The sequence below is a fragment of the Cucurbita pepo genome, chromosome 8 (assembly GCF_057944985.1).
Source record: "Cucurbita pepo subsp. pepo isolate OVF chromosome 8, ASM5794498v1, whole genome shotgun sequence".
NCBI lineage: Eukaryota > Viridiplantae > Streptophyta > Magnoliopsida > Cucurbitales > Cucurbitaceae > Cucurbita > Cucurbita pepo.
Genome location: NC_141805.1, coordinates 7,940,989 through 7,966,104, shown reverse-complemented (window position 1 = coordinate 7,966,104; position 25,116 = coordinate 7,940,989). Strand labels below are relative to the sequence as shown.

The window sequence follows — 25,116 nt, the reverse complement described above, 5'->3', positions numbered from 1 at the left end:
TAATCTATCAAGTTATCAAGAGAAAGTCTTGAATGAGTAAAATGTTTGTCTTATCCACTCGAGTAAATTGTAAATTCAAACGAACACACCATAACAGTATTTTTTCAAGGAATCCAACTATTCTTCAAAATGATTCGTTTCAATGGTCTGACGGTGATAATTACAACATGACCACTCAATCTAGTTGCTTGATGTAAACATTTAAAATAACATTAAATTTAGATTCACAGAAAGAAGGATAGCTCGGGTTTTGGGATGAATGAAAACAGATCTTCACCAAAGAGTTGAAAAAGAGAAGTCAGCAACGGCCCAACATCCAAATCCTCCTTCCATGCTACAGCAAGAGTAGAAGAACCCTTAACATCTTGTTCACCTCCAACTCCTTCCCTCCCTGGCTTCATTTCATTTGGAAATTTTCGAGCTACACCTACATTGGGACCTCCAAGTGGCATGGAGCTTGTAGCCCCTTGAATATCGACCATCATGGAGTTCATAGGAATTGCACCCAATGTGCTATCTGTCGCCATCTTTTTGAGTGCTGGTTGATGCCCCAAGTTGTCTGCACTAGATCTGCGTTTATCTACGAGTAAAATGCAGGTAAGAGTAAGAAGTCAGAAGTCGATGATGGAAAATTAACTTAGTTTTATGACAACTTCTATCATTGAATCTCTTAGTACCCCATCCATCCAATTTCCAGAAAAATGTACACACACAAACCAAAATTGGCCACAAAAAAACAAACTTGTTAACGACCATGTCATTCATGCAGGCATCTAGGAACATCACCAAATTCTAAAAGCAGTATGGTTCATGCATTTGCATCAGATTCCACGTGAAAATTGTGATCCTTAAGAATTTGGGTAGGGGGAAGAGATCATACTTGAGATTTTCATCAGGACTTTCCCGTTGATTTTCGAAGTACTAGGTATTGGTGGAGATATAGAAAGAGGAAACACTTTCAACCAACCACGGATGCATTTACCAGCTGCATGCTAGGAGAATATGGGTTTTGTTAGCTGAAGGCTAGAAATATGAACCAAAATCGAAAGACAGATGATGAAATATGAACCAAATTGAAAGACAGATGAAATATGAACCAACCAGTAAGGCACTATAAACTAGCCAAGCTTCATGCCTCCTACTTTCATTCTTTTGCTTCTCCATCTCTAGATATTGCAGATATGGCTCAAGATTTGGTAGTATAAACTGGCGAACCTATTCAGAAGTCAAGACAGACTCAGTTTCAGCTTTACTAACATCAATACATCAAACAAGGGGAAAAAAAGAAAGAGTCCAAAATGAGATTTCTTTATAAATGAGAAAACAGTGCACCAGATTTTGTGCTTGAAAACTACGAAAGCAAGATGGCAATCCTGTGAAGGGCATGAATCATTAATTAAGAATGATCTAAAACAAACTAATTGTGTCCAAGATTGACAATATTTTCTAGGACAACTGGGCAATCTTTCATTCTCGATTTAAATGTGAAACTAAAATAATCATGTTGATAGATTCTATGACATCTCCCTTCATTATACATCGTCATTGGCAAATAGATTTACCACAGAGGGTCCAAGATCTGATAGCCCTTGAACTGCACCATAATGCTGAGGTAATAATTTTGAGGGGTCCAAGAAAACATGGAGAAGAGTCTTGGTTACACGAGGTTGAATATTGTGATAAACATGTCCAAATCTGCAACCATAATAAGTAATATAAAGAATAAGAGGAGAAAAAGAGATGTGCAATAAGGAAATAGATGAAGACATCCAGCATTCCAGTCCCCGTAATGAAGTTGACGGGTGCATACATATCTATCTGTGGGTTTTTGCATGAATTTTATACCATACAGAATGCATAACCTATGTTGGAAGCGGGAAAGCCAGAGTGATAGATAGGAATATGGTTTTCAGGCAGAAACCAGAGCATTTGAAATGAAGGATATTGCAAGGAATTTCAACCTGCTTTTATTGGAATTTCTTTGACACAGATATTTGTTATAGAAAAAAATGTCATGGTATATAAAAGGAAAAACAATCACCTTTTGCATATCAAAGAAACCAGGCTTGCTGCTAAGTCTCTAAGCTCCCAATGATTGTCAGAAAATCTTTTACCTAATTGTTTTGCAACAAGGCAGGTAATGATGGATGGCATCAATTGGTGTAACTGGAGAAAGGAACAATAGACCATCATAACATATTTATCTGTTCAAGTAGATACCAACATTAAATCAAAACAACATGAAACCTTTAAAGATGGACCATGTTAAATTTTTGTAATAGTAGAGATCCAATCAACAAAATTCATTACAATTGCAAACATAAGCAGATAGATTGACCATACTACCATGTACTTACATAAGGTGCCACATGTATCTGCCGATTTTGAAGAAGGCACCATATCATCCTCATCAAAGAAATCAAGAGTTGAGAATTACTTAAATTTTTTGAAACCTAGGATGCAGGAACCATCAGCCCAACATGAGTGAAAAATAGATCAACTGTGACAAATGTAAAGAATGGAAAATAAGAAAACATCTATGACATGGTACCTCGTCGGCGATGAAGCATGCAAAGTATGGAACCAAAGGTTGAATTCCTGAGTCCACTGCTAGGCTCCTTAAAGCTTCTCTAAAGGGAATAGACCCAGACTTGTTCAAGGTCAGGCCTGTAATTTTCTCAAAGTAAAGCTGCAAAAGAAAAAGGTATGAAAACTCTTTTCTCAATACAGCTTATAGGTAATTTCATTCTAAGATAATGCACCTGGAGATCCCTCGAAATCACATTCTTAGTAGGTGCTTTAGAGTCATAAGGAAGGTCTTCCTCCTTCAAGTCAGATTTCTTTCCATCATGCGGTTCTACAAGCAATGTCGATAAACAATCCAAATAACTTTGCAGCTTCTGATTTTAATAGAGTAGGTTCTATGGTGAAATGAATACCAATGCACCACAGACCTAATTGTTACCACACCCAAAAAAAAAAAAGGAAAAAAAATCACACAGCACATGCGGAGAAGCCACCTTCAGTTGGCAAGTTTTCTGCGACTGCAGGCTGAACACCTTCAACTGCCAGCCAGTGAGCAACAACGGATGTCTCAACAGTTGCTTTAGATAAAGGTGCCTCAATAACCTGCAGAAGTGTAAACACGAGTCATTAAAGGAACTTATGCATCAAATGAAATGAAGCATTTGACGGTTATATAGCTCTTACATTATTTAACTCCACATCCTTGTCATCAATGTAAAAGAGATCCTTGTGTCCAACAGCCCTTTTGAACCGCAAAGTATCGCATGCAGCAAAACCATATATTGGCTAAGGCGAGATATTCATAGATAAAAACAGGGGATATTAGATGTTGGCCATACGAATCCAAATAGAAACTACTGTATAACACATTCAATACAGAGCAAATCAAAGGTTTTGGTATGCACGAGCCGATACTAATACTAAACGAAAACGTGGATAGAGAACTCGTTTGCTAAATATTAAAAACAAATAAGTAGCACCAACAAGTTGATGGAATAATAGAAATTATAATAACATCATTCATTACAAAACTTAGTATCAGAAAGTGGAGGAACTACTGAAAAATCACGACCATTCAAGTTAGATATTTATAAAACAACTTATGAATTACTTCTCAAAATCACTAGTGAGTAAAAAAGGGCTAATTAACTAACACATCCAAAATTAAATTTCTTAAACACAAAATGAGTAAGTAAAAATCAGGAAAAATATCCAAATCAAATTCCAAAAAGGATACCATATTAATATGAACACAAATAGAGAAAGAGAAGACAGCATCTCTCCCTACAATCCTGTAACTCACCTCTAAGTTCCTTAATTTAAGTGCGTTGTCAACGTCCATGGAAGTGAGAACAGTTCGCTTCGAATGACGCATGCATTTAACTGCCTCCTGCATTTCAATGACAATAGAAATCAAACAACCTTCAGATTCTAAAAGCCCTAGACACCATTAACAATGCCATGTTTAGTACTGAAAGCTTCCGAGGATGATGAAACAAATTCTAAACGATACACTTAATGACCAAATATAGCATTATACATCTTACTTCCACTGAATTGCAACATCAAAATTGACCAGAGTACATCCTAATCGTATCTAACCGAAGAAGAAAAAAAAAAAAAAAAAGATCTCCAGCAGCGACGTAATTGATATGCTTCTATATAATTAAGCATAAAATTCTCAAAGAAACGCCCAATCGGTAATTTCAGTAACAATACCTGCATGATTTCACGGACCCGGTACTCGACATCTGGAGTAAGCGCAAGAGCAACCTCAGGGGATAGGTTGGAAATCCCAATGCTCTGCGCAACGACTTCAATCGTCTCCTTCGGAACAACGCTCATATTATCAAACAGTTTAGATGTTCGAGTTCGTTCTATACAATGTTCCCAAATCAATACAAATTCAAATTGTTAGGTTGTGGAAAACAAGCAAAAACACCTAAGGGTGTGGAAGTTGCAGAAAGCTCACAGAGAGTGAAGATGAAAGGAAATTTGGGAACTGAAAGCACAAGAACTATACGACTTCAGGATTTACCGGAGGAAGAGGGTCAGCCACGGCAGACGTCAGGGACAGGTCGTTCTCCGGTTCAGAGCCGCCCGGTTGGTTTTGTTGCACCGGGTCATCACTATAAATGCTTTTTTTTCTTTTTTCTTTTTTCTTTATATATATATATATATATATATAGTTCATAATTCTTTAATCCAATAGAATGAACAATAAAATGCCCAATTAAAAACTGGAATTATGAGGGAAAGGTAGGGCTCTATTAAAATAATAATTTGAAAATTAAATTATGTTAAATTAATTTTAAAAATATTTCTAAATTTAGTCATTGAGTATCAAAAAAAAAATAATTCTAAACTTTTAAAAGTTTCAATAATAATTTTTAAATTTTTTTTAAAACATGTCAAAGACTATTCCGGCATTCATTATCAGTGCAGGAGCACTTTACCTTAACCTAAAAAATATAAGGATAACAAGTGGATGAAATATTTTAAGAAATACTCTGCAAGTCACACTAATTTTAGTGTTAGTAATGCAATCACACATCTAACATGATTGGGACCTGTCTTTTAAAACTGTAACATGGACTTGGACTCTTTCCCGTTCCGAGCAGGGTTGGATGTGTGGTACTTCTACTTCCCCATACATGACCCACACACATACACATTGACCCACCAGGCAGGCTCGTATATGTACCCCCTGGGCTCGGCTTGGTCGGGCACAACACATTACACGTCACCGGACACCACAAAAAAGGAAAGACCCGTATGATATCATGACGAACATAAATATCGAAAGTGTGCGTTTGTACTAACATAATATAGCGGGAAAGTACTCCAAACACATGACATACATATATGCATGAGGTCCCAAAAGATTTAATTTGGAGAGGGTTGGTGGAGTTTGATTGGGGAGGGTTGTTTAAAAGACGTAATTTTATTTATTTATTATTTTATTATTTTACTTATGTTAATACACCATATGCTTGTAAAAAAAAATTTTTGTCCCCAAAAGTGTTTTAATCTTGTACTAACTCGGATTCTTGTCTATCTAGAAAGGTTTGTAGTTTAGAACGAAGTCAGTCTAGTATTTGTGAAGCATGGATATGTGTCATATGTTATGCATTGCGAAGAGGGACGGTGGTAGCGTTGATCTGTATGTCACTAGTCTAATCCAATCTAGAATGTTGAAAAGTCCATGAAACCTGGACTTAGCTTGTAGTTTTATCCAAACTTTAGTATGCCGTTTATCGAGGTCACCTTCAAGCATACCTTGATCAGTTCCTTATATTTAATAAATAGTCGCACGGTCGGACCATATCCTCTTATCAAAGCTAATATGCTCAATTGAAAACGCTAAGGTGTCAATACTAATGCTAGAAAACCTCAAATACTTAATTGAGCCTTAAATTTTAACTTTCCCACTTCCCTTAGGGTGACTTGCTTTCTTCTTTTAACATTTTTTTTATAGGGTTAAACCCCTTTTGATACCTTGTAGTGAAGATCTTGGTCTCGAGTTTTGAGTGATTATCCCTTGGACATCCCTTGAGAGACCAGTTGGGTCCTATGCTCACTGAACAACTCAATCCTAACCTATGCCCGAGGCTTCATATGTTCCTCGCGACATAGTCTAATACTTGCATCTATGGCTTCATGTGTTCCGTGTGATACAATCTGTGTACCTATGTCCAAAGCTTCATGCGTTTCTTGCAACGTAGCCTATGTCATAGGACCATGTTGCACTGCTCATAGGGAGGTCTTTATGATATCTCAGGTTCTCCTTCTAAGAGTTTTTTGTTAAGTTTGGAAGCATAACCAAGAAGAAAATTCTTAATAAGTACGCCATAATCCATATGAGTTACAAACATTTGTTTGCATCTTGTCACTCGGTATTCATAAAAATCTTGATTTCCTATAAAGTGTCTTGAGGGGTAGTTACGTACTTTTTCTCTTAGTTCATATCCAAAAGGTGTTCCAATCCCGTTAATATCTTACCTACTTACCCGTAGTATCATAAATGAGTCTCATATAAATTTACATATTGATAGGTATACTTGGTTTAGCTACTTATCATAAACTAATGATCACCAAATTTCATACATAATGTTATCATATCATATTGAGTCTTCTCCTAAATTTTCACCAGTAAGATAATCCATTTAGCGGGTTTGTGGCTTAATGGAATCAATATTCATGTGAACACTAATGTTAGAAAACCTTATTCAATCTTCATTCCAACATTATCAACTTCGTGCATTACATTGTCCTCTCAAAACTTTGCTAAACATAGCAGATGGGTACCTGATCCGGATCAACGGGTTATGTCTTCCTTACCCGACAGTCTCACGTGAGAAACCCTAATCTTCCTTCGTTTGTTTTCGCTTCTACCACCATCTTTGTATTCTCCTTCCGACCGCCGTGAGTATGTATCAGTTTGTCTTCCACCCCACACCGTCGGTAGTAGTCACTCGTGTGTACCTACAACATAAAGCATGGTTTCTCAGTTTCATATTCAATCTATTATTTCCGACAATGGAAGCTAGACTAGGGTGTTGTATGTAGCATGAAGGCTTACCGTAGTGCTCCTTAACCTGTTAAGCGTCTCTTCTATGACGTTATCTACTATATATATTGTGCAATGAGACTCGACTAGGTAATTGTCGGCGTTGCGCTTGTTGCGAGGTAACTCAATAGTCCCTTCCCCTCTCTCAGTATCTTGTTATTTTTTCTTCGTGGGTGGACTTTTTGAGGCGCAGTTGAAGGTCGTTGGTGTAGTTTTGGCGTTAGAGGAATGTGTAAGATGAGGGTGCGAGAATTCCAACACCTCGCTGTAATTCTCATGTCTTTTTTGACGAACATCTTTTTTGTTGTGATCGAGAGTCCGATCAATCTTACCTATCCAATTCAAACCATAAAAGTTGAGTTGGGTTAGATTTTTTTTTGACTTGGGTTGGGTTGAATTATTGAAAAATCGAAAATTCTGACCGATTCGCAGGTCGGAGTTTTTTTTTATCCGATTAACCAAACTAACTCGAAAATAGAGTTACAATCCAACTCTACCTTACTTTTTAAGATGATTATAAAAATTAAAAATATTTGACAGATATTAGTGATACATTTTAATATTTTGTTCTATAAGAATTTAGTTATTAATATGACACGTAATAATTAAATTAAATGAAAGAACTCTATTTGGGCCTCTTGAAGAGATGTTGAAATAAAATGATTTTAAAGATGAAATTGTTGATTTAAAAATTTAAAATTAAAGAAAAAAAAAAAAAAGTCTGGCATTGGCTTCTTGGTGTTCCATTGGTTAGTTGTGTGTTCCTGAAGGGGACAGATGCCTTGATCTCCATTGCATGACTTACCATCTTCCATTTCCATTTCCATTCTTGTGCTTTTGCTTTTATCTGATTATGGAGGCGCCTCCGCCCTCCTTTGTTTCCAAAGCCAGGACTGCCTTCCATTCCGCGGCTCCTAAAACGGACCGCGTTTCCTTCCTCTTTAAATCCAATTCACCAGGTGCGCACAATCTCATCCATTCTCTATATTTTCTCCCCCCTTTTTTTGGATTCTTCAATTCCTACTTCTTGCCCCTCTTCCCCATTCCCGCTCTGTGAACCGCTCAAGATTTTCATAAACACAACTGCCTCAGGATCTCCTAAAACCATCCCACCACCACATTTCCCACAATCAACACCAGATAAGGGTATGATTCTGTTTTCCTCTCTGTTGGCTCAGTCCAGTTTATTTACCCATTTGTGTTTCTTTGTTGTCATGTTCGTTGAAATTCCATAATCGTAGCTGCTCATTCTTTTATGGAATGTGGAAATCTCTGTTTCAACCATTTATGGTCATTCATAATCTGCATTTAGTCTCAATAGTTTTTCAACAAGGATTTCAGTGTGTATATATCATCCGTAACAGACAATTTCCAAAGTGGATGTTGTAAATAATTGCGTTGTTTTCCTGCAATGCGGGATGTTTCAGAGTCACATTGAGCCAAAGTCCTCGAGTTGGCATCCGGAGAAAACAGGACTGGCAAGATAAATTCAAAAAGTTGAAAATCCAACCATGTCTGTACCATTTTATGATGAGAACTTGTACATGCTGAACATGAAAAATGATATTGAAGCGAAGGTATTAAACATTCATAAATGTATATGTGTTTTCTGATGTATTTTTGTCTCAATCTATATAATGTCTGTTGTTCTAAGTCACCCAGCATAGTGTGTATGTGATCAAATTTCCAAGTTGTGATATCAAATATAACTTATCTTCGATTAACGAAAATATGGTCCTGCATACTTTAGCAATTACGAAAGGATGAACCCAAATGTTAAACTTGAAGAAAACCCCATAGCACTGGAAAGTCCATAGCTGTCTTTGATCATTATAGTTAGTACAAATAATGTCTTCAGGAGTGATCACTCTAGAATTAATTATAATCTTTGTGATATAATTGAGATCTGTCTTGTTGAATGGATTTTCCTCTTAGACTAACTAATCTCATATATATTTAGAATGCAGAAATAATTCCATCAGTTGAAAGTTTTTTGGCTACTGACAAAGCTAGTATTCCTTCCCTTTCAGTCATAAAGCAGTTGGCTATTGCTATTGAGTGAGTTTTCTTTTTTCTTTCACATTTTCAGCATTTCGCTTCCATTCTTTTGTCTTGCTTTGATTTTTTGGTCGATCTTCTATTCGCACAATTATTTTCAACCCCCTCCATCCTTGGTTCTTAAGTGTTGCTTTATCTCTTATTTCCATTTGAAAGTCTTGGTCTGGGGTCATTTTATGTATCTTCTCCTAAACTATAACTTTACTATTAACGTAGGGCTGGAAAGAAATCCAAGTCAGTGCAGAGTTTGCTTGCTTCATCAGCAGGTTCTTCATCTGCAAAGGGGAAGCCTGGGTTAAATCTATCGACAGTGAGGGCATTAGTGCTTCGTGAAAAGGAGGAAAAGATTTCAACTACATTTCGTCATGATGAGAGAATTCAATCTTTGATCCGTTCACTCTTTGATGCAGGTACATGCACATCTGAGGTGATATGTGATGGATTTACACGAGGAACAATGAGCTATTCTTGTACTTGCATATTTTCATGCAATGATCTTTCACTTACATTGTAATATCTGCAAGATATGCGCAGGGGGAGATTTTCTCAAAAGGAGCATAACTTCTGGCTCAGAGGGCACAATTGCGGCATCCTTGCCCAGAGATATTCATGGTGCTCCTCCAGATAGCCTTCTTGTTAAGATTTCTGAAGTTATAGGAAGCTTTAGATCTCTACGGAAAATGACACTTTTTTGGTGCAGAATTGTTGATGAAGTGAGTTCACGATGTAGAACTTGAATTTGTTATCCAAGGAATGGTCACAAAATAATGATTTCTTTTTTTTTTTTTTTTTTTTTTGGTACTTAAATCTTACTGTTCAAAACTTTATAGATACCTTTTTTTTTTTATTATAGAGAAACCATTTGTGTTTATAAAATGGATTGAATGAATTTATTGCCTTCATGTTTAATTTTAATTTGCACTTGTTTTCTTCTATCCAAGGTTGCTTAGTTTGCTTGCCTGATAGCTCAACCCTTTTTGTCTGTAACTAATAAAGTTTGCTTGAAATCATTTTATTATTGCAGATGAGAAGATTCTGGTCAGAAGAGCAATACATACCTGGCATTCCAATAGATGAGATTCCAGATCTTAATTCATGTCTTCTATATCAGCGATTCCAGGTTATAAATTGTTGTCTCTCCCGCAAAAGACGCCATGAGATAGCCTCTGACTCGCTAGATGTGGTGCTAAGGGTAGCAAGTTCAAACACTGAATCAGGAACGTCTGAGGTCACCGTTCCTGCAAACTCTCTTTTGTATGCTAGACTCAATAATGGGGAGCTTGCACTTCGACTAGGTGCTGACTGCCCATTTAGTAACCTTACAATGTTGGAAACTGGTGAAAAAGTTTACTCTCCTGTTACGCAGGTTAGGCCAATGGTTTTGGCTTTTCTTCAGTATTGATGAATGCAAAAGCTTAATCCATCCTGTTTTTTGTGGACAGGAAGGACCTCTGCTCACGGAAGATGTCATTAAAGAAACAGAGGAGTTCGTTCTTCGAACTGGAAGGTATATAATTGTACTGTTTTCTAGTCTAATCGGTATATCATTTGTTATTCTGCTTAACAACTGCACATTCTCCAATTCTCAGTGTGGGTGCTGGATGTTCTCAACTTCTTTCCGACATGCAAGCTTTCAAGGTGGTTACATTTTACTGTCAATATCGACTGTCTGCCATATCAATATATGGAGTACTTAAGTTGATGTTTGTTTGTAGACTAACTTTGCAGCTACTATTAATCTAGGCTGCCAATCCTGGCTGCATCTTGGAGGATTTTGTAAGATGGCACTCCCCTCCTGATTGGACCGAACCTGAACCGAGTAATGGAAGTGTACATTCTTCTATTGCTAGTGATTCAAGAGGTCAACTTAGTAGTCGAATGCAGAAAGAAGGTGGAGTTCTTGTCTGATGCCACTATGGCTTAATTTTGTCGCGTTATGAGTACTCATAAATGGGAATGTGCATATTGGCCTTGATTAAGGGAGTGTTCTGTTATTTAATCTTTTTTCGCATGCTTCGACGACTCCTAGGTACTGTCTTGTTATTGGGACATGGAAATGTCATAGACGCTCAGTTTTATGATTTCTGTTTATACCAGGTAATTTGTGGCGTGAACTATGGGACACATCCAAAGCAGTGCCTGCTGTTAAACAAACACCACTCTTTGATGAGGATTTGGTTGTGTAAGTTAGAGGAATTAAAAAAATGTTCCTGTTCATTTGTTCTATATACTTGATAGACAAAGTTCTTCAAACTGTGGCGCTAAACTGTGATACTGCAGGGAAGGCATTCTGACTGATTTAGAGGACTTGCCAACCACTGAGCTATATGGGCCACTGTTCCTTTCTTTAGTAAGTTGATAATTACCACACTTCTTCCAATTGTCTTATAACTTACTCGTTTATGAGCTTGAGTTCATCTTTGCAGCTAGAAAGTAATAATTGTAGGCCAGATTAGATCTCAATTATGAATCCCATCATTTTAGCACAACATTTTTCCTGCAAAGTAATAAACAATCAGCCTCATCGTTATTTCTTTTTCACAAATAGTTAAGAACGTAAGATGTGGCTGCTTGTCTCCAGTCAAGTAAACGTGATTCTGTAACTCTCATGTTGGCTTTAAAAGTGTCAGATTCTCTAAATGGTATAATATAGAGCCCACAAATTGGAATATAAATTTATTGAAAATTTGAAGAACAAGAAAATTCATGTTTTCAATACAAACCCACTCAACAAAATTTCGAACACAGTAGCTATGAATAATAACGAACTCACTCAAACACAAACCGATCATGATAGTAAACTCTTCAGTTGTTCTACTCAACCATCACTTTTTTTTTCCTGGATTACATTTTGACATGCACTTTGAGAGGGAGACATGCCTAATTCTGGAGGGGGTAGAAAAAAGGAATCTTAGTTCCTTGAATTGTAAACTAATTGTGTACTCATGAAATATTCTTCCAATTATCTTCATATCTGTATATTTGTAAGAAGAAAGATACTTATCCTACAAAGATATGAATGTTCCAAAATATCAGCCATTAATTATCGCTTGGATACCACGAGTCTCTACGTTAACATAATGTTCTGTTCTATGTACAGCTTGGCTTAGGATTCGTAATGGCGGAGGCCAAATTGGCCGAGGATAATAATTTGTCAAAGCTGTTCTATGAGTGCAAGGACTATGTTGTGGCAACTTGTCAAGGCAGCTCTTGGAACAACAAAGTTGATGATATTTGTCAGGTTGGCTCTAATGAGATTTCAATTTATATTTCATTATAAAACTTTTGCTATACATTTAATAATTAAGCATCAAATCACGATATTAACTGAAGCCAATGTGTGGGATTCACTTAACTGTGAGGAACAGGTGTATGAAACAGTGGAGACTATGATGGTGAATCCAGATGAAATTCTGAAGGCTATGAAACAAGCAGAAGAATCAAACATGACAACCAGCGTACTGAAACGACGTTTTAAGAAGCTGAGTCTGAACTTGGTTGGCAAGGATGAACAGACAAAAAAATCGTCTCCAAGAAATGCTAACTCAGATGAAAGGCTGTCCTCATCGACGCAGCCATTCTCGTCGTTCTTTGACAGCAAATCATCTTTATTTGCAAAGAAGCCTCCTAAGCCAGAAAGTACATCGGCTACTCCTGTTGAAAATGGTTGGACATTGGTTTAGACAGAGACAAACAGAGCAGGTGAAACTCTGCTGGCTGCCATTGTAGCTTGGGATTTTGGATTTATTTTTTGAGAATTTGGGATGGAAGTGTAAATTATAATGAAAGTTGATTTAAATAGTGATGGGGTGCTTGTGTAGTATAAACAAAAGAGTCTTCTTCTTCATCTTCATTGGTTGCAAGAGGAAAGGACGTTTTTTTTTTTTGGGTCCATGTAAATATATAGCATGGGTTTGTCTCATTGCTTCTAATTTACTTACAAGACTTGACTGAATAAAGAGATTACTCATTTGATGAATGGTATAGCTCCCTTTTTCTTACTCATGTCTATACTCAGCTAAGTTGAGTTCTTTATTTGTATCATAGAGTTGTATTGTTGATTTGAATGACGAACTTTGGAAAAATAGAATTTGGAGTTGGACATGAAAGGTTATGTGTTAAGCCAACTTAAGCTAAATACCGTGGCTCATCTAACCTTAAAGCTAGAGGTTCATCAAGCTACAAGTCGGGTTTGGTTGGTTCACCTAGACTAATAGCTACATGCTTCTGGTTGGAGTGATTAGAGCCCTAATCTACCCTAAAGTGAATCTATGCTTAGGACACGACATGGGTCCTAGAGTGAACTATCTAGACCTATCTTTATTCCATATCGTGATTCCTATGTATCGTGAGTCTATGAGGCACGATCTCGTTCTAATTCGAACACGCTTGTAAGGGACATTATGGTTCTAGAGTTGATTGTTACCAGATTTTCATCTACAAAGAGCTAGGTGGTGAACCCTAATTAGGTCAATAGTACCCTCTAATGTGCCTCTAAGTACAACCGAAGCTTCCTCAATAGTATCCTCTAATGCGCCATGATTATAATAAGCCCTAAGTGGGTGAAAAACCAATAAAAAAAACCCTAATCGTGCCATTCCTATGTAGTACTATCCAACCCATACCGTCATAAAAAAAAACCCTAATCATGGCGGAAGGACCAAGAAAAAATAAAATAGAAACTAAGGCTAACTAATTAATCATGGTCTATGTTCAACAATCCAAATCATACATCAAGGCATAATCAAGTTTTCCAATCTCCTATCATACTTCTAGAGACATTAACGAGGTAAAAAATCATCATCATCATACAATATCATCTTAAAACTTCATAAATATCATGTCAGAGTCTCAACATTGTTGATGGTTCAATCATAGTTAAATTTCTCATAAGATCTAAAGCATGCAATGGAGCTAAACGATTGAAATATTTCAAATCGTAGGCTCAACCATTCATTTTCATGCTCAATTTGGTCATAATACATGCTAGAAGTCCTTATACCTAAGTCCTAGTCGATTCCTACGAGTACTTCTTGCAGAAAAATTCAAATGGTTACTTATTTACTCAAGCGTGCTTAGGTGATTGGTTTTCTAGCTTTCCAAGCTCAAAATTTATTAAAATTGCATGAAAGTGTTCTATATCGAGTCTAATTTTCAAAAACAAAAGATTTTTGTGAGATCGGGTTAAAAAAAGGATGATCTACTCAAAATAGTTAAAGGAGGACGACTATATGACATATTCAATTCAAGTGAACTTTCCACATCATCTTCTTCTACCTCCATAAACGATGACGTCTGCTCCTCGCTGATTTTTTAGGCTTGAAACTTGGACTTGATAGAATGCTATAGTCGTTATCTCTCAATGTTTTCTTCACCAAGAATGTGTCCTTATCAACCACAAAGTTCTAGGATCAATTTTTAAGCAAACTAGGTTAGTACACAAAGTTAGTACTCGAGAAGGAGGCCCTCGATACCTAACAAGATACTTAGCTTGTTAGCCCTCGATTCCTTCATGTAAAATATTTCTTATGAGTTCAAAAAATAGATGATTGAGTCCAAAATTTGCCCCTATGAAAAAGCCCCATTTTGAAATCCTTACTAATTAAAGTGAGATCGAATGGAATTTTGAGTTCAAGTAGTTTCCGGTCTTCGAGCCCTTCATGAAAGTAGTAGGACTTCCCTTCTCAACAGAAAGAAACCATAGTATAAAGATATGTGAAGCCACCCAATTAAGACTTGTGCCACAGAAGAGGGTTGAGGGTTTTACTGAGGAAGTTTCGGTTGCGCTTATGATAAGCCTACTTACAAAGTGGAATGAGACTTAGTAGGGAGCTTGTTAAGTATTATTGAGAAAGAATTGACTAGCGCTCAATAGAAGACATTATGAAGCCTATTATGATGATTACAAAGTGGTCGCTAATAAAGAGTTTTTTTTCGAAAAAAACATGATCCAAATTTGTTAGATGACCTTAGAGCCAGAGAATGATGAGGGCACTCCACTATTCTTCTACACAGGTCGCCAAAAGATAAAACAGACCAATAAGAATAGTAACTGACGGGTTAAGTACACCTAAAACTAACCTCGTGGGTGAAGTACACCGCTAAAGAGGTATTGACGAGATTAGGCTAATAAGTTTAGATCTTTGAATGAACTTTATGGAGCCGATGCACCTAAGTGCCATCCCTTAGTACCCTATGTATAAACTCAGTAAATTGCTTATTTAGTATTTTTAGATGACTCATGAAGTAATGATTCTTTAATCTTTGTCTCCCTTTGTCTATTAATCTCCCTCGTGTCGTCCTTTGTTTTAGAAACAAAAAAATTCATCAATGCCTTTACTATAGGGTGAATACGTAACGATTCTGATTAAAAGTCTTGAAAAATAGGTTATTATAGGTTAATGGTTCAGGATTTTTATTGAAATCAAGATCTCATTTTGACATTAATATCTCACTTCAAAATGACTTGCTTTCTCCTTTAGATTATATTGATAGTTTAATCAATTTCATGTATTACTTTGACTTTCAAGTCAATCTTATAAACCTTGCTAAGAGTCCAGTAATTAACCTTTTTATCTTGGTATTCTCGAGATTTCATTTTAATTTTGATAACCATAGTAAAAAGTCATCCCAATACGAGGGTTATTTCCTCCAAATTTATTTGTAACATTAAGGAGAAGTCTTAATAAATATATTTTGCATGTGAGAAATCTCGAGATATTTGAAAAATTAGTTTCAAGTAACTTAATTTTTTTATCATAGTCCATTCTTTAGAATATAGTAAGAGGGCTAAAAAATTCATCATTCACTTACTCAAAGCTAGTGCTTAGAGAAATTACGATACACCAACCGAGAAAAAATTTCATATCACCTTATTGAAACATATTTTAAATCTTAAATATGATTATAATCCCAACTAAACCGTCACTCAATAAGTTTAAATCACTTCAGATCATTGTTGTTCTCAAATTTAGATTTAAATCTTACCGTTAGTGCCAAGGTAAAGGAGATTTCTACCTTTTGCTACTTCCAAAAGTTGAATCATATTAAAGGCACCCGTTGCATTAAAAGTTCATATGCTTATAAGAGGTAAGAAATTTCGTAGTGTTAGTTTGTAAGTTTTCTAACGTGGTAAACCTAAATCACCATTTTCATGTTCATATCAACTACTCTAATTTGATATGGACCGACATAAATTTTCTTTTAACACTACTACTTTTTATATCTTTAGCAACCTATAAAATATTATTGTTTGCAGTAACGTGCATTTTTAGGCTTTCAAGCCACAGATGCTACGTATTGACAAGTGGATGAAAAACATGATATCAATTTTCATTTTTAAAATGTGGAGATATAAGAATTTGAAAAATCACACGCGCACAAACATATGCACGAACGCACACACACGTATGCCACTTCCGTCTTTGACCAACTACTTAGCTACCATTTGAAAAAAAAAAAACTTGGACAAGTATAAAATACTAAGTGGCCTATTTATAGGCTCTTAATCAAATTTATTTTGTAACAGACATTAGATTTTAACTAACCTAAAGTCGCTACCATCTTCATAACATAATCTCTTATGCGTAAATAATCATTTAAAACATCTTCATAAACACAATGTCATGAACTTACATGTTTGAAAAGGGTCTTTAAAGTAACACAAACGAATATAAAATAACACAAATTAAATACTAAAAGTAATAATACCTATACTAACTTAAGGTCTAAGAGTTAAATACCACTATCTTATGCATGTGCCATGGTTTTTACTTGTGATGCCGTCATTAATCGTATAAGGGCCTTGCCTTTACCTGAAAAATGGAAGGAGCACACAACTTGAGTATTTTAATAAATACTCAGTAATTGACCCCACTATTGGGGTTAGGGAATGCAAACACATGCAACTCATGATTAGGGACCCATCGTTAAAATTGTCATATAGGGGGCCTCCAATTCGGACAAGATTAGATGTGTAGTACTTCCCTACACATGACCCACACGTGTGAGTGTGAGTCCCCAGGCAGTTTGCACCCCCCTGGGCTCATCATAGTCGAGCTAGTTATCCGTAGTCAGACGTTTGGAGGTCAGCAAACCCTTGAATATCATGCAAGGTACGATCGTCATCATCATAGTGTACGCGTCTGTACTCATCATCATAACTGGAGAAGTAACTCGATGTATAACACACAACATGCATGAGGTCTCTATATTTTTTTTTTATCTTAAATTGTTCTTATGACACAACCTTGCACATCATTTACAAATTACTTTTGTTAACATGCATGCATTGACCTTCATTTGTTCATCATCATTAATATCATTCAGGGTTATGCCTTAGAAAACTCTTCATCATAATGCATCATGACATTTAGTACATGTATATCATCTTAATATGGAATATTATCATACTAAGTCAAATCATCAAGTTATCATGCATCATATCATATCATCATCATGTAATCATATCATCATATCACTATATCGCCATATCTTATGTCATCATATCATCATCGTCATCATCATATCATCACATAATTGATGGTAACATATAACACATGCGGAAGCAATTTGGATCTTAGGCACTCTAAGTACATCAATTATAGTAAATTAGCTAGCATGTTCAAAAACATTAAAACTTAATGAGTTTGAATACTAACCTTTTGTAGTTCAAATTCCTTTTTCCACACGAACCGGTTTCGAACCACCACTAGTGTCTTCCCTACTATTCTCCGGCCTTAGAACGGGATTGTGGAATCCGGTGAGTGACTAAACTTGATAGGAATTTAATATATGAAAAGAGAGAGTTTTGAGAGAATTTCTCAAAGTTTTGCAAGCATACTTTCCATGTACCTTGACCACTCTATTTACAGAGTCATATTTGCATGCTCATGCAAATTTGAGATTACCAAATTTTGACACTCAAAATTTCACTCAAATTTGTGGGATTATGTGGCAAGCATGCAAGTTTGAATTAACCAAATTTTGACACTCAAAATTCTACTCAAATTTGTGAGGTTTATTTGGCGAACATGCAAGTTTGGTCAAATCAAATTTTGACACTCAAAATTCCACTCAAATTGTGGAATTATCGGTAAACATGCAAGTTTGTTAAACCATATATTGACACTCAATATTCCACTAACTCAACCATGAATTTTTCCATTAAAGTTAACACTTTGACCTTCTCTATTTTAATTCATCAATTAATTTAAATAATTAATTTTAAATCAAAATAATATTAAATGATTAATTAAACAATTTAATTAATATTTAACATTAAATGAAATGCGAATCCCAGTCAATTCCGACACATATTGATTATGAATCCCTATTCATAATTAAAATATTTAAATCTTATTTAAATATCTCAAATTCTCTCATTTTGTTTAATTCGTAACTAAATCAAAATGCGGTTAAATATATCGTATATATTTAGCACATATTCCCTAATTTGAGTTTGAACACTTCAAACTCACTCGCCACACTATTCTAAGGTTTAATCCGATATGAGCTAGCAAGGGGACCTAATGGACCTATAGATCATGGACTAACGATCCGAGATTAACCGGCTAAACTCATTAACCTTTTAACCAACGTTCGTTAACTACTAGGACACTCCACTATACACTAGTAGTTGCACTCCCCTCACTATAAATATATTTCTGTCCATTTGATATAACCATGATTAGTAAGTCGATCCTTCACAGGTTGTTTGTAACTAGAGCTGGGTCAATTTACCATTTTTACCCCTAAAGTTACCTATTGTTCCTTAAGTTCCACTAATCCTCTAATGAACAATTGGTTTGTGGTCCAACCACCAAACCGAATCCCTCTCGGGCCAATGAGAGGGTGGGGCCCCTTGTTCAAGACCTGGAGTCAATACTTAAGGGAACAACCTCTCTACTATCCCTAAAAGCGAGTAGGAGTGAATTCTGTATTGCATCCTATGTCCCCAGCTATTCACCTAGTCTTACCCTTGAAATGGGAGGCTTATTGAGTCGGCGAACTCGGGCCACTCTCACCCATGCAGATCTAAGGATAATTCCGAATAAACAGGAGTTCATGGTTAGCTCAGGATTAAGATCGAGTTACTTAGGTCATCAAATGAAAAAATCAGTCTCAACAGTAAACGACATTATAAAGTGAGAGTGATTTTCTTCATGGTCCGATCTTATGCAATACTCATTGCATAGGACGCCGCCACTCACATGTCTCAACATGTACAATTTAGTGATCACATTGTTTATATCATATACAAAAGTGGGCCGCATCCATAGTGTCCCCAGGATAAGGTACTGAGCCTTATCCATGTACTATAGATCATTTTGACTATATACTTGAACTTGATCCACTCTTATGTCTCTACATATAGTTCAAGTAATCATACTATAGTCCGAGTATATTCTTAGTTTATTGGATTTAGATTAATGATCGAAAATTCACTTTATTCAATAACGATGTTTACTGAATAAACATCAATAATAACTTTATAGAATATGTTTTTGTTTACCAATTATGAGTTTTAGGACATAAAACTCAACAAACTCCCACTTGGACTAAAACTCTAGTGGGGTTTTATAATGTTGAGTAGTGAGAAAGAGATAAATACAATAAGCTATGGCATCACGTACCCATGCATTTTCTCCCACTTGCCCTAGATTACATAACTCGTAATCCTAGACTCACTAGGTGCCCTTCAAACACTTTAGCCGTGAGGGGCTTCATAAATGGATCAGCAATGTTGTGCTCTAAAGCTATCTTTGTGACGATAACATCTCCTCGTTGCACAATCTCCCTTATGAGATGATATTTGCGCTCAATATGTTTTCCTCACATATGGCTTCTTGGTTCTTTAGAATTTGCAACTGCTCCACTATTATCACAATAAAGAGTGATAGACAGATGCATATTTGGAACAACTTCCAAATCAGTTAAGAACTTCCTAAGCCGTACAGATTCTTTCGCTGCTTCACAAGTAGCAACATACTCAGCCTCCATGGTGGAATCAGCAATGCAACCTTGCTTTATACTTCTCCATATTATTGCTCCTCCATTCAGAGTGAAGACAGATCCTGATGTCGATTTCCTCGAATCTATGTCGGTCTGAAAATCTGAGTCAGTGTACCCTATAAGGATCAGATCCTTAGCACCGTACATTAGCATATAGTCTCTCGTTCTCCTAAAATACTTGAGGATATTCTTAACGGCAGTCCAATGAGCACGTCCCGAATTGGACTGATATCTGCTGACAATTCCCACAGCATAGCATATGTCGGGTCGGGTACATAGCATGACATACATCAGACTACCGACTGCTGATGCATAGGGAATGTGTCTCATATCCTCAACTTCATGAGGTGTCTTAGGACTTTGTTCCTTCGACAAATGAACTCCGTGCCTGAAAGGTAATAATCCTTTTTTGGAGTCCTGCATCTTATATCGAATCAATATTTTGTTGATGTATGATGCCTGAGCAATGCTAGTGTTTTGTTCTTGTGATTCCGAACAATTTGGATTCCAAGAACAAACTGAGCCTCTCCCAAATCTTTCATTGGAATTGTGTCGCTAGCCAATGTTTAATGTCAGTTAGAAATCCCACATCATTCCCAATGAGTAGGATATCGTCAATGTACAACACCAGGAAAGCTACTGTAGAGTTGACTATCCTTTTATAAACACAAGGTTCGTCAACATTCTGTTTAAAGCCATAAGATTTGATCCTAGTATCAAACTTTATATTCCAGGATCGAGATGCTTGCTTCAACCCATAAATGGATCTTGTAAGCTTGCAAACCCTTTGCTCGTGATCCTGTTCAATGAACCTTTGGTTGAGCCATATAGATACTCTCTTCAAGATTGCCGTTAAAAAATGCTGTCTTAACATCCATTTGCCAAATTTCATAATCATAAATTGTGGCAATGGACAAGAGTATTCTAATCAATTTAAGCATAGCAACAGGAGAGAAGGTTTCTTCATAGTCCACCCCCTCTCTTTGGGTATAACCCTTTGCTACAAGTCGAGCTTTAAAGGTCTGTACCTTACCGGTTTGGTGTCCTTTCCTCTTATAGATTCATTTGCAACCAATAGGTTTTACCCCATCTGGTTGATCTACAAGTTGCCAGACTGAATTGAAGTACATCGACTCCATTTCAAGATTCATGGCTTTGATCCACTGATCTTTATCTTCATCATTCATTACCTGTTTATAGGTCAATGGATCCTCAACGCCATCATCAGGTATGATGACTTGTGTTTATGCCAAACCCAAGTAATGATCGGGTTGAGTTATAACCCTCCCACTACGTCGAGACATTCTCAACTCTTGAGAAGGATGTGATTGACCAGAAGTGTCAGCTCCATCAACAACTCTTGTTGAAGGACCAGCCTGATCAACAACTCTTGTTGTTTTATCAGTAGCTTCTTTAGAAATCTCACTAGATAATTTGCTGCGAGGTTGATGATTTCTTACATGGTCTTCCTCTAAGAATGTAGCGTTTGTTGATACAAACACTCTATTCTCTTTGGGGTATCCTACGAATAGACATAATTTTGAACGATGTTCTAATTTCTTGAGGTTTTGCAACAACACATGTGCTGGGCATCCCCAAATCCTGAAGTGACATAAACTACCTTTACGCACTTTCCATAACTCATAAGGTGTTTTTGAAACACTCTTAGAAGGAACCATGTTTAAAATGTATGTAGCAGTCTCCACTGCATATCCCCAAAATGGATCAGGTAATTGAGCAAAACAAATCATAGACCGAACCATGTCTAACAGAGTTCTATTTCTCCTTTTTGATACACCATTCTGTTGAGGCATACCAGGGGCTGAGAGTTGAGACGTTATTCCATGTTCTATCATATAGTCCTGAAATCTTAAGTCCATATACTCTCCACCTCGATCTGATCGAAGTGTTTTAATAGTTTTACCTAATAGATTCTCAACCTCAGTCTTATACTCTCTGAATTTTTCAAGAGCTTCGGACTTGTGATGCATTAGGTAAAGATAGCCATACCTTGAATAATCATCAATAAAACTGATGAAATATTCATACCCTCCTTGTGCTTTGACATTCATTGGACCACATAGATCTGTATGCACGAGTTCTAAGGTTTCTTGGGCTATATAATCTTTTTCGGAAAACAGTCGTTTAGTCATTTTACCCTCAAGACAAGACTCACATGGAGGTAAAGAGTTGTCTTCTAACTCATTTAGAAGTCCTCTTTTAGCCAATCTCTCAATCCTATTGAGATTAATGTGGCCTAGTCTTAAGTGCCAAAGATAGGTATTAGGAGAAATCTTTTGTCGTTTATTTTGAGTTTCAGCTGTTTTAAACATCTCGGTATTTAAAATAGCTTTTGTTTCGCTCGGTTTGAACTTATATAAGTTGTTTTCTAGTTTTGCAAAACAAATATGAATACCTCTTTTTGCAAATGATCACTTCATTGATTTCAAAAGATACTTTATACAATTGTTCTAATAAACAAGAGATAGATATTAGATTTATTTTCATTCCAGGAACAAAAAGTACATTATCTAATATAATGAATCTATCTAAAAAAAAACAACTTTAAATTTCCTACTGATCTTGCTGAGACAATCTCTTCTGTTCCAACCTTGAGTGTTATCTCGCCGTTCGCAAGCATTCTCCAAGAGCTAGTTTCCTGGTAAAAAGAACAAATATGATTAGTGGCCCATGAATCTAGTATCCAAGTTGAGTTATCATACTCTACTAAACATATTTCTACAACGAGTAAATCATATTTACCTTGTTGTGTCTTTTCGGCTTTCTTCTCTGCAAGGTATTTTGGGCAGTTTATCTTCCAGTGCCCATTTTCATTGCAATGGAAACATTTTCCTTTATCTGCCTTTTGAACCTTGTGTTTGCGGTAAGTAGGAATCTTATTTTTCCCCTTACTCTTCTTTTTTATCAAAACACTTTTAGAAGTTGAAGGTCCAGACTTATTTGTGGAGGACGATCCTCGTAGTAATTTTTTAGAGACAGCAACATTTGCTTCTCCTGTTTGTCCCTTTGTTCGTTAAGAGGGACTGATAAGTCTATAGCTCATTGAGAAGAGCAGTCAAGTTATGTTCTATCTTGTTCATTATCACATTCGTGTGGAACTGGAAGAAGCTCTTCGAAAGAGACTCCATGATAAAACTGACTTGACTCTTCTCATCAATGTCAGCTTCATTTTCTTCTACCACATTGAAATGGACCATCATGTCTAGGACATGTTCTCTAACTGAGGTCCCTTCTTTCATAGGACAGTTGTAAATGTATTTTATGGCGTCATGTCTAAAGGAGAAGGACAGTTGTCCAAACATCCCTTTCAGAGATTCCATAATCTCTTTAGCAGTACCCATAACATCGTGTTTCTTAGCCAAACATCAGATATGCTAGCTAAAATGTACACTCGGGCTTTGTCATTTGCCTTTGTCCATCTGTCATATGCATCTCGAACTGTTCGGTTTGCATTGAGCTGGGGTTTGGAGGACATTCCTCAGTTAAAACAAACCTTAAATCATCAATTACAAGTATTGTGTTTAGGTTTGATTTCCAAGTTGCGTAATTGTCGCCGTTTAATTTCTCAGAAGCGAGTAATTGTACTATTGAGTTTGTCATGCTGTGATATAAAGAAAATTCTATTAGTGATTTGACTTAATCCTGTTTAATCCAATCAGGTTTAGCAAATGTAATAATTTACCCAAAAATTATTAATTTGTAACGATATTTTAGTGGGTTAGGGCAACTGCTACCGATTGGCAGTCAACCACTCATTCACTAGACCAAGACATTCTTGACTTAAACACTAATCCCAGAATAACTCTTATTCCTATAGGGTTTTAGTTATCGCCACTTTGGTCAAGAATATACTAACTCTTAGTAATTCTTTGTAAGTGTGACCCACCATTTTCAGACCTCAGAGATCGGCCCCAACAATGCTATTGAATGAATCAGCCAAAGTTGGGAATGGACCTAAGAAATCCTATCCATTTCTGGAGTTCGCGTTGTTTCGACTCCCATGTTACGACCCTGCGAATGGGTAGTTACTCTAGGGCAACATGCAGGCGGAACATGAGAATCTCACGATGCAACCTAGTGGTGGAGACCATAGGATGTGTTGATATACTTCCTTCTCCCACTTACTATAAATACTTTCTTTATTCACCTTGTTATTGACTCATGCAAATACCTTTCGAATGGAGGCCGCTCCGAGGGCGACACGAGGCAGAGCATGAATCTCACGGTGTGAATTTTTTTAGAGAGCGTAAAAAGAAAACGATGTATCTCATATACCTTTTTCCTCCCACTAAGTATTTTAGACAGTTGAGTATACTTATTACTTCGGTATATTCCAGCTAATTAAATATAACCTAAGTCTAGGTGATTTTTCCAAGTATAACATTTATACTAGATTTTTACCTGTGATGTTTAGGTGATTTTTCATTAAAAAAAAAAAAAAAAAAAAATCCTTACCTCACTCACGCATGTTCATAAAACTGGGCTAACTAAGCTCAAGTACTGGCCCGATCTCCAGGTAGCAAGTGTTCCGTAAACCGTCAACTTAAGTACCTCCAGCCTTAGACAAGATCGTGCCAGGTGAGCTTTCTTGTAACCGCAGTTTTACAAGATATTGACCTATTTTAACTATTAAAATTGATCGTGCTTGGTTTTTAACCTTAAGTGAGCATGCATTTATCTTTGTTATAGTTTTAACGTCTATCTCGTTTTATGACGTTGAGAATAACCTATAACATGCATCTAACATGCTTTATATAACAATGATATAAATATCCATTCCATGCAATAATATAACAATTTATATTATCACTCATGGAACCCTAAACATGCATACTATACATTATAACACTTATAACATACTTGTAATGCATGAAACATGCTTAGCCTATGGTGGAATTTTAAATCTATATGACATACTTTATGCATAT

General features: G+C 36.3%; 2 protein-coding genes across 4 annotated transcripts; one reads left to right on the top strand and one right to left on the bottom strand.

The window, feature by feature from the left end:
• Positions 1-33: 33 nt before the first annotated feature.
• Positions 34-4,689, bottom strand: LOC111785043 (transcription initiation factor TFIID subunit 6). 2 transcript variants are annotated; one of them, XM_023665523.2, is made up of 13 exons: positions 4,565-4,689; positions 4,246-4,403; positions 3,830-3,916; positions 3,211-3,312; positions 3,021-3,129; positions 2,763-2,857; positions 2,552-2,689; positions 2,358-2,453; positions 2,042-2,166; positions 1,563-1,695; positions 1,102-1,215; positions 881-992; positions 34-580 (listed from the first exon to the last, which is right to left on the bottom strand). In XM_023665523.2, the coding sequence occupies exons 2-13, from the start codon at positions 4,369-4,371 to the stop codon at positions 225-227; spliced, it is 1,593 nt and encodes a 530-aa protein (XP_023521291.2). In that variant the 5' UTR covers positions 4,372-4,403; positions 4,565-4,689; the 3' UTR covers positions 34-224. The 2 variants fall into 2 exon arrangements, with proteins under 2 accessions (XP_023521291.2, XP_023521293.2); XM_023665525.2 differs by having other exon boundaries at positions 4,499-4,646.
• Positions 4,690-7,837: 3,148 nt separating this feature from the next.
• On the top strand, positions 7,838-13,133 carry LOC111785040 (uncharacterized). Of its 2 annotated transcripts, XM_023665519.2 has the most exons (14): positions 7,838-8,055; positions 8,189-8,242; positions 8,524-8,673; positions 9,057-9,154; positions 9,371-9,564; positions 9,689-9,867; positions 10,179-10,520; positions 10,597-10,661; positions 10,744-10,792; positions 10,898-11,045; positions 11,252-11,336; positions 11,435-11,504; positions 12,255-12,395; positions 12,523-13,133. In XM_023665519.2, exons 3-14 carry the CDS (start codon positions 8,608-8,610, stop codon positions 12,835-12,837), a joined length of 1,752 nt encoding a protein of 583 aa, XP_023521287.2. In that variant the 5' UTR covers positions 7,838-8,055; positions 8,189-8,242; positions 8,524-8,607; the 3' UTR covers positions 12,838-13,133. The 2 variants fall into 2 exon arrangements, with proteins under 2 accessions (XP_023521287.2, XP_023521289.1); XM_023665521.2 differs by lacking the exons at positions 7,838-8,055; positions 8,189-8,242; positions 8,524-8,673; positions 9,057-9,154 and having other exon boundaries at positions 9,423-9,564; positions 9,679-9,867.
• Positions 13,134-25,116: the final 11,983 nt, after the last annotated feature.

Excerpts from the sequence above, each read along its gene's own strand:
- LOC111785043 (XM_023665523.2), bottom strand. The coding sequence starts at position 4,371 with ATGAGCGTTGTTCCGAAGGAGACGATTGAAGTCGTTGCGCAGAGCATT. Across the intron at positions 2,858-3,020 it reads AGAAAACTTGCCAACTGAAG|AACCGCATGATGGAAAGAAA; the intron begins GTGGCTTCTCCG and ends CATTGCTTGTAG. Across the intron at positions 2,167-2,357 it reads AGATACATGTGGCACCTTAT|TTACACCAATTGATGCCATC; the intron begins GTAAGTACATGG and ends TCCTTTCTCCAG.
- LOC111785040 (XM_023665519.2), top strand. The coding sequence starts at position 8,608 with ATGTCTGTACCATTTTATGATGAGAACTTGTACATGCTGAACATGAAA. Across the intron at positions 8,674-9,056 it reads AAAATGATATTGAAGCGAAG|AATGCAGAAATAATTCCATC; the intron begins GTATTAAACATT and ends ATATATATTTAG. Across the intron at positions 11,337-11,434 it reads TTTGATGAGGATTTGGTTGT|GGAAGGCATTCTGACTGATT; the intron begins GTAAGTTAGAGG and ends GTGATACTGCAG.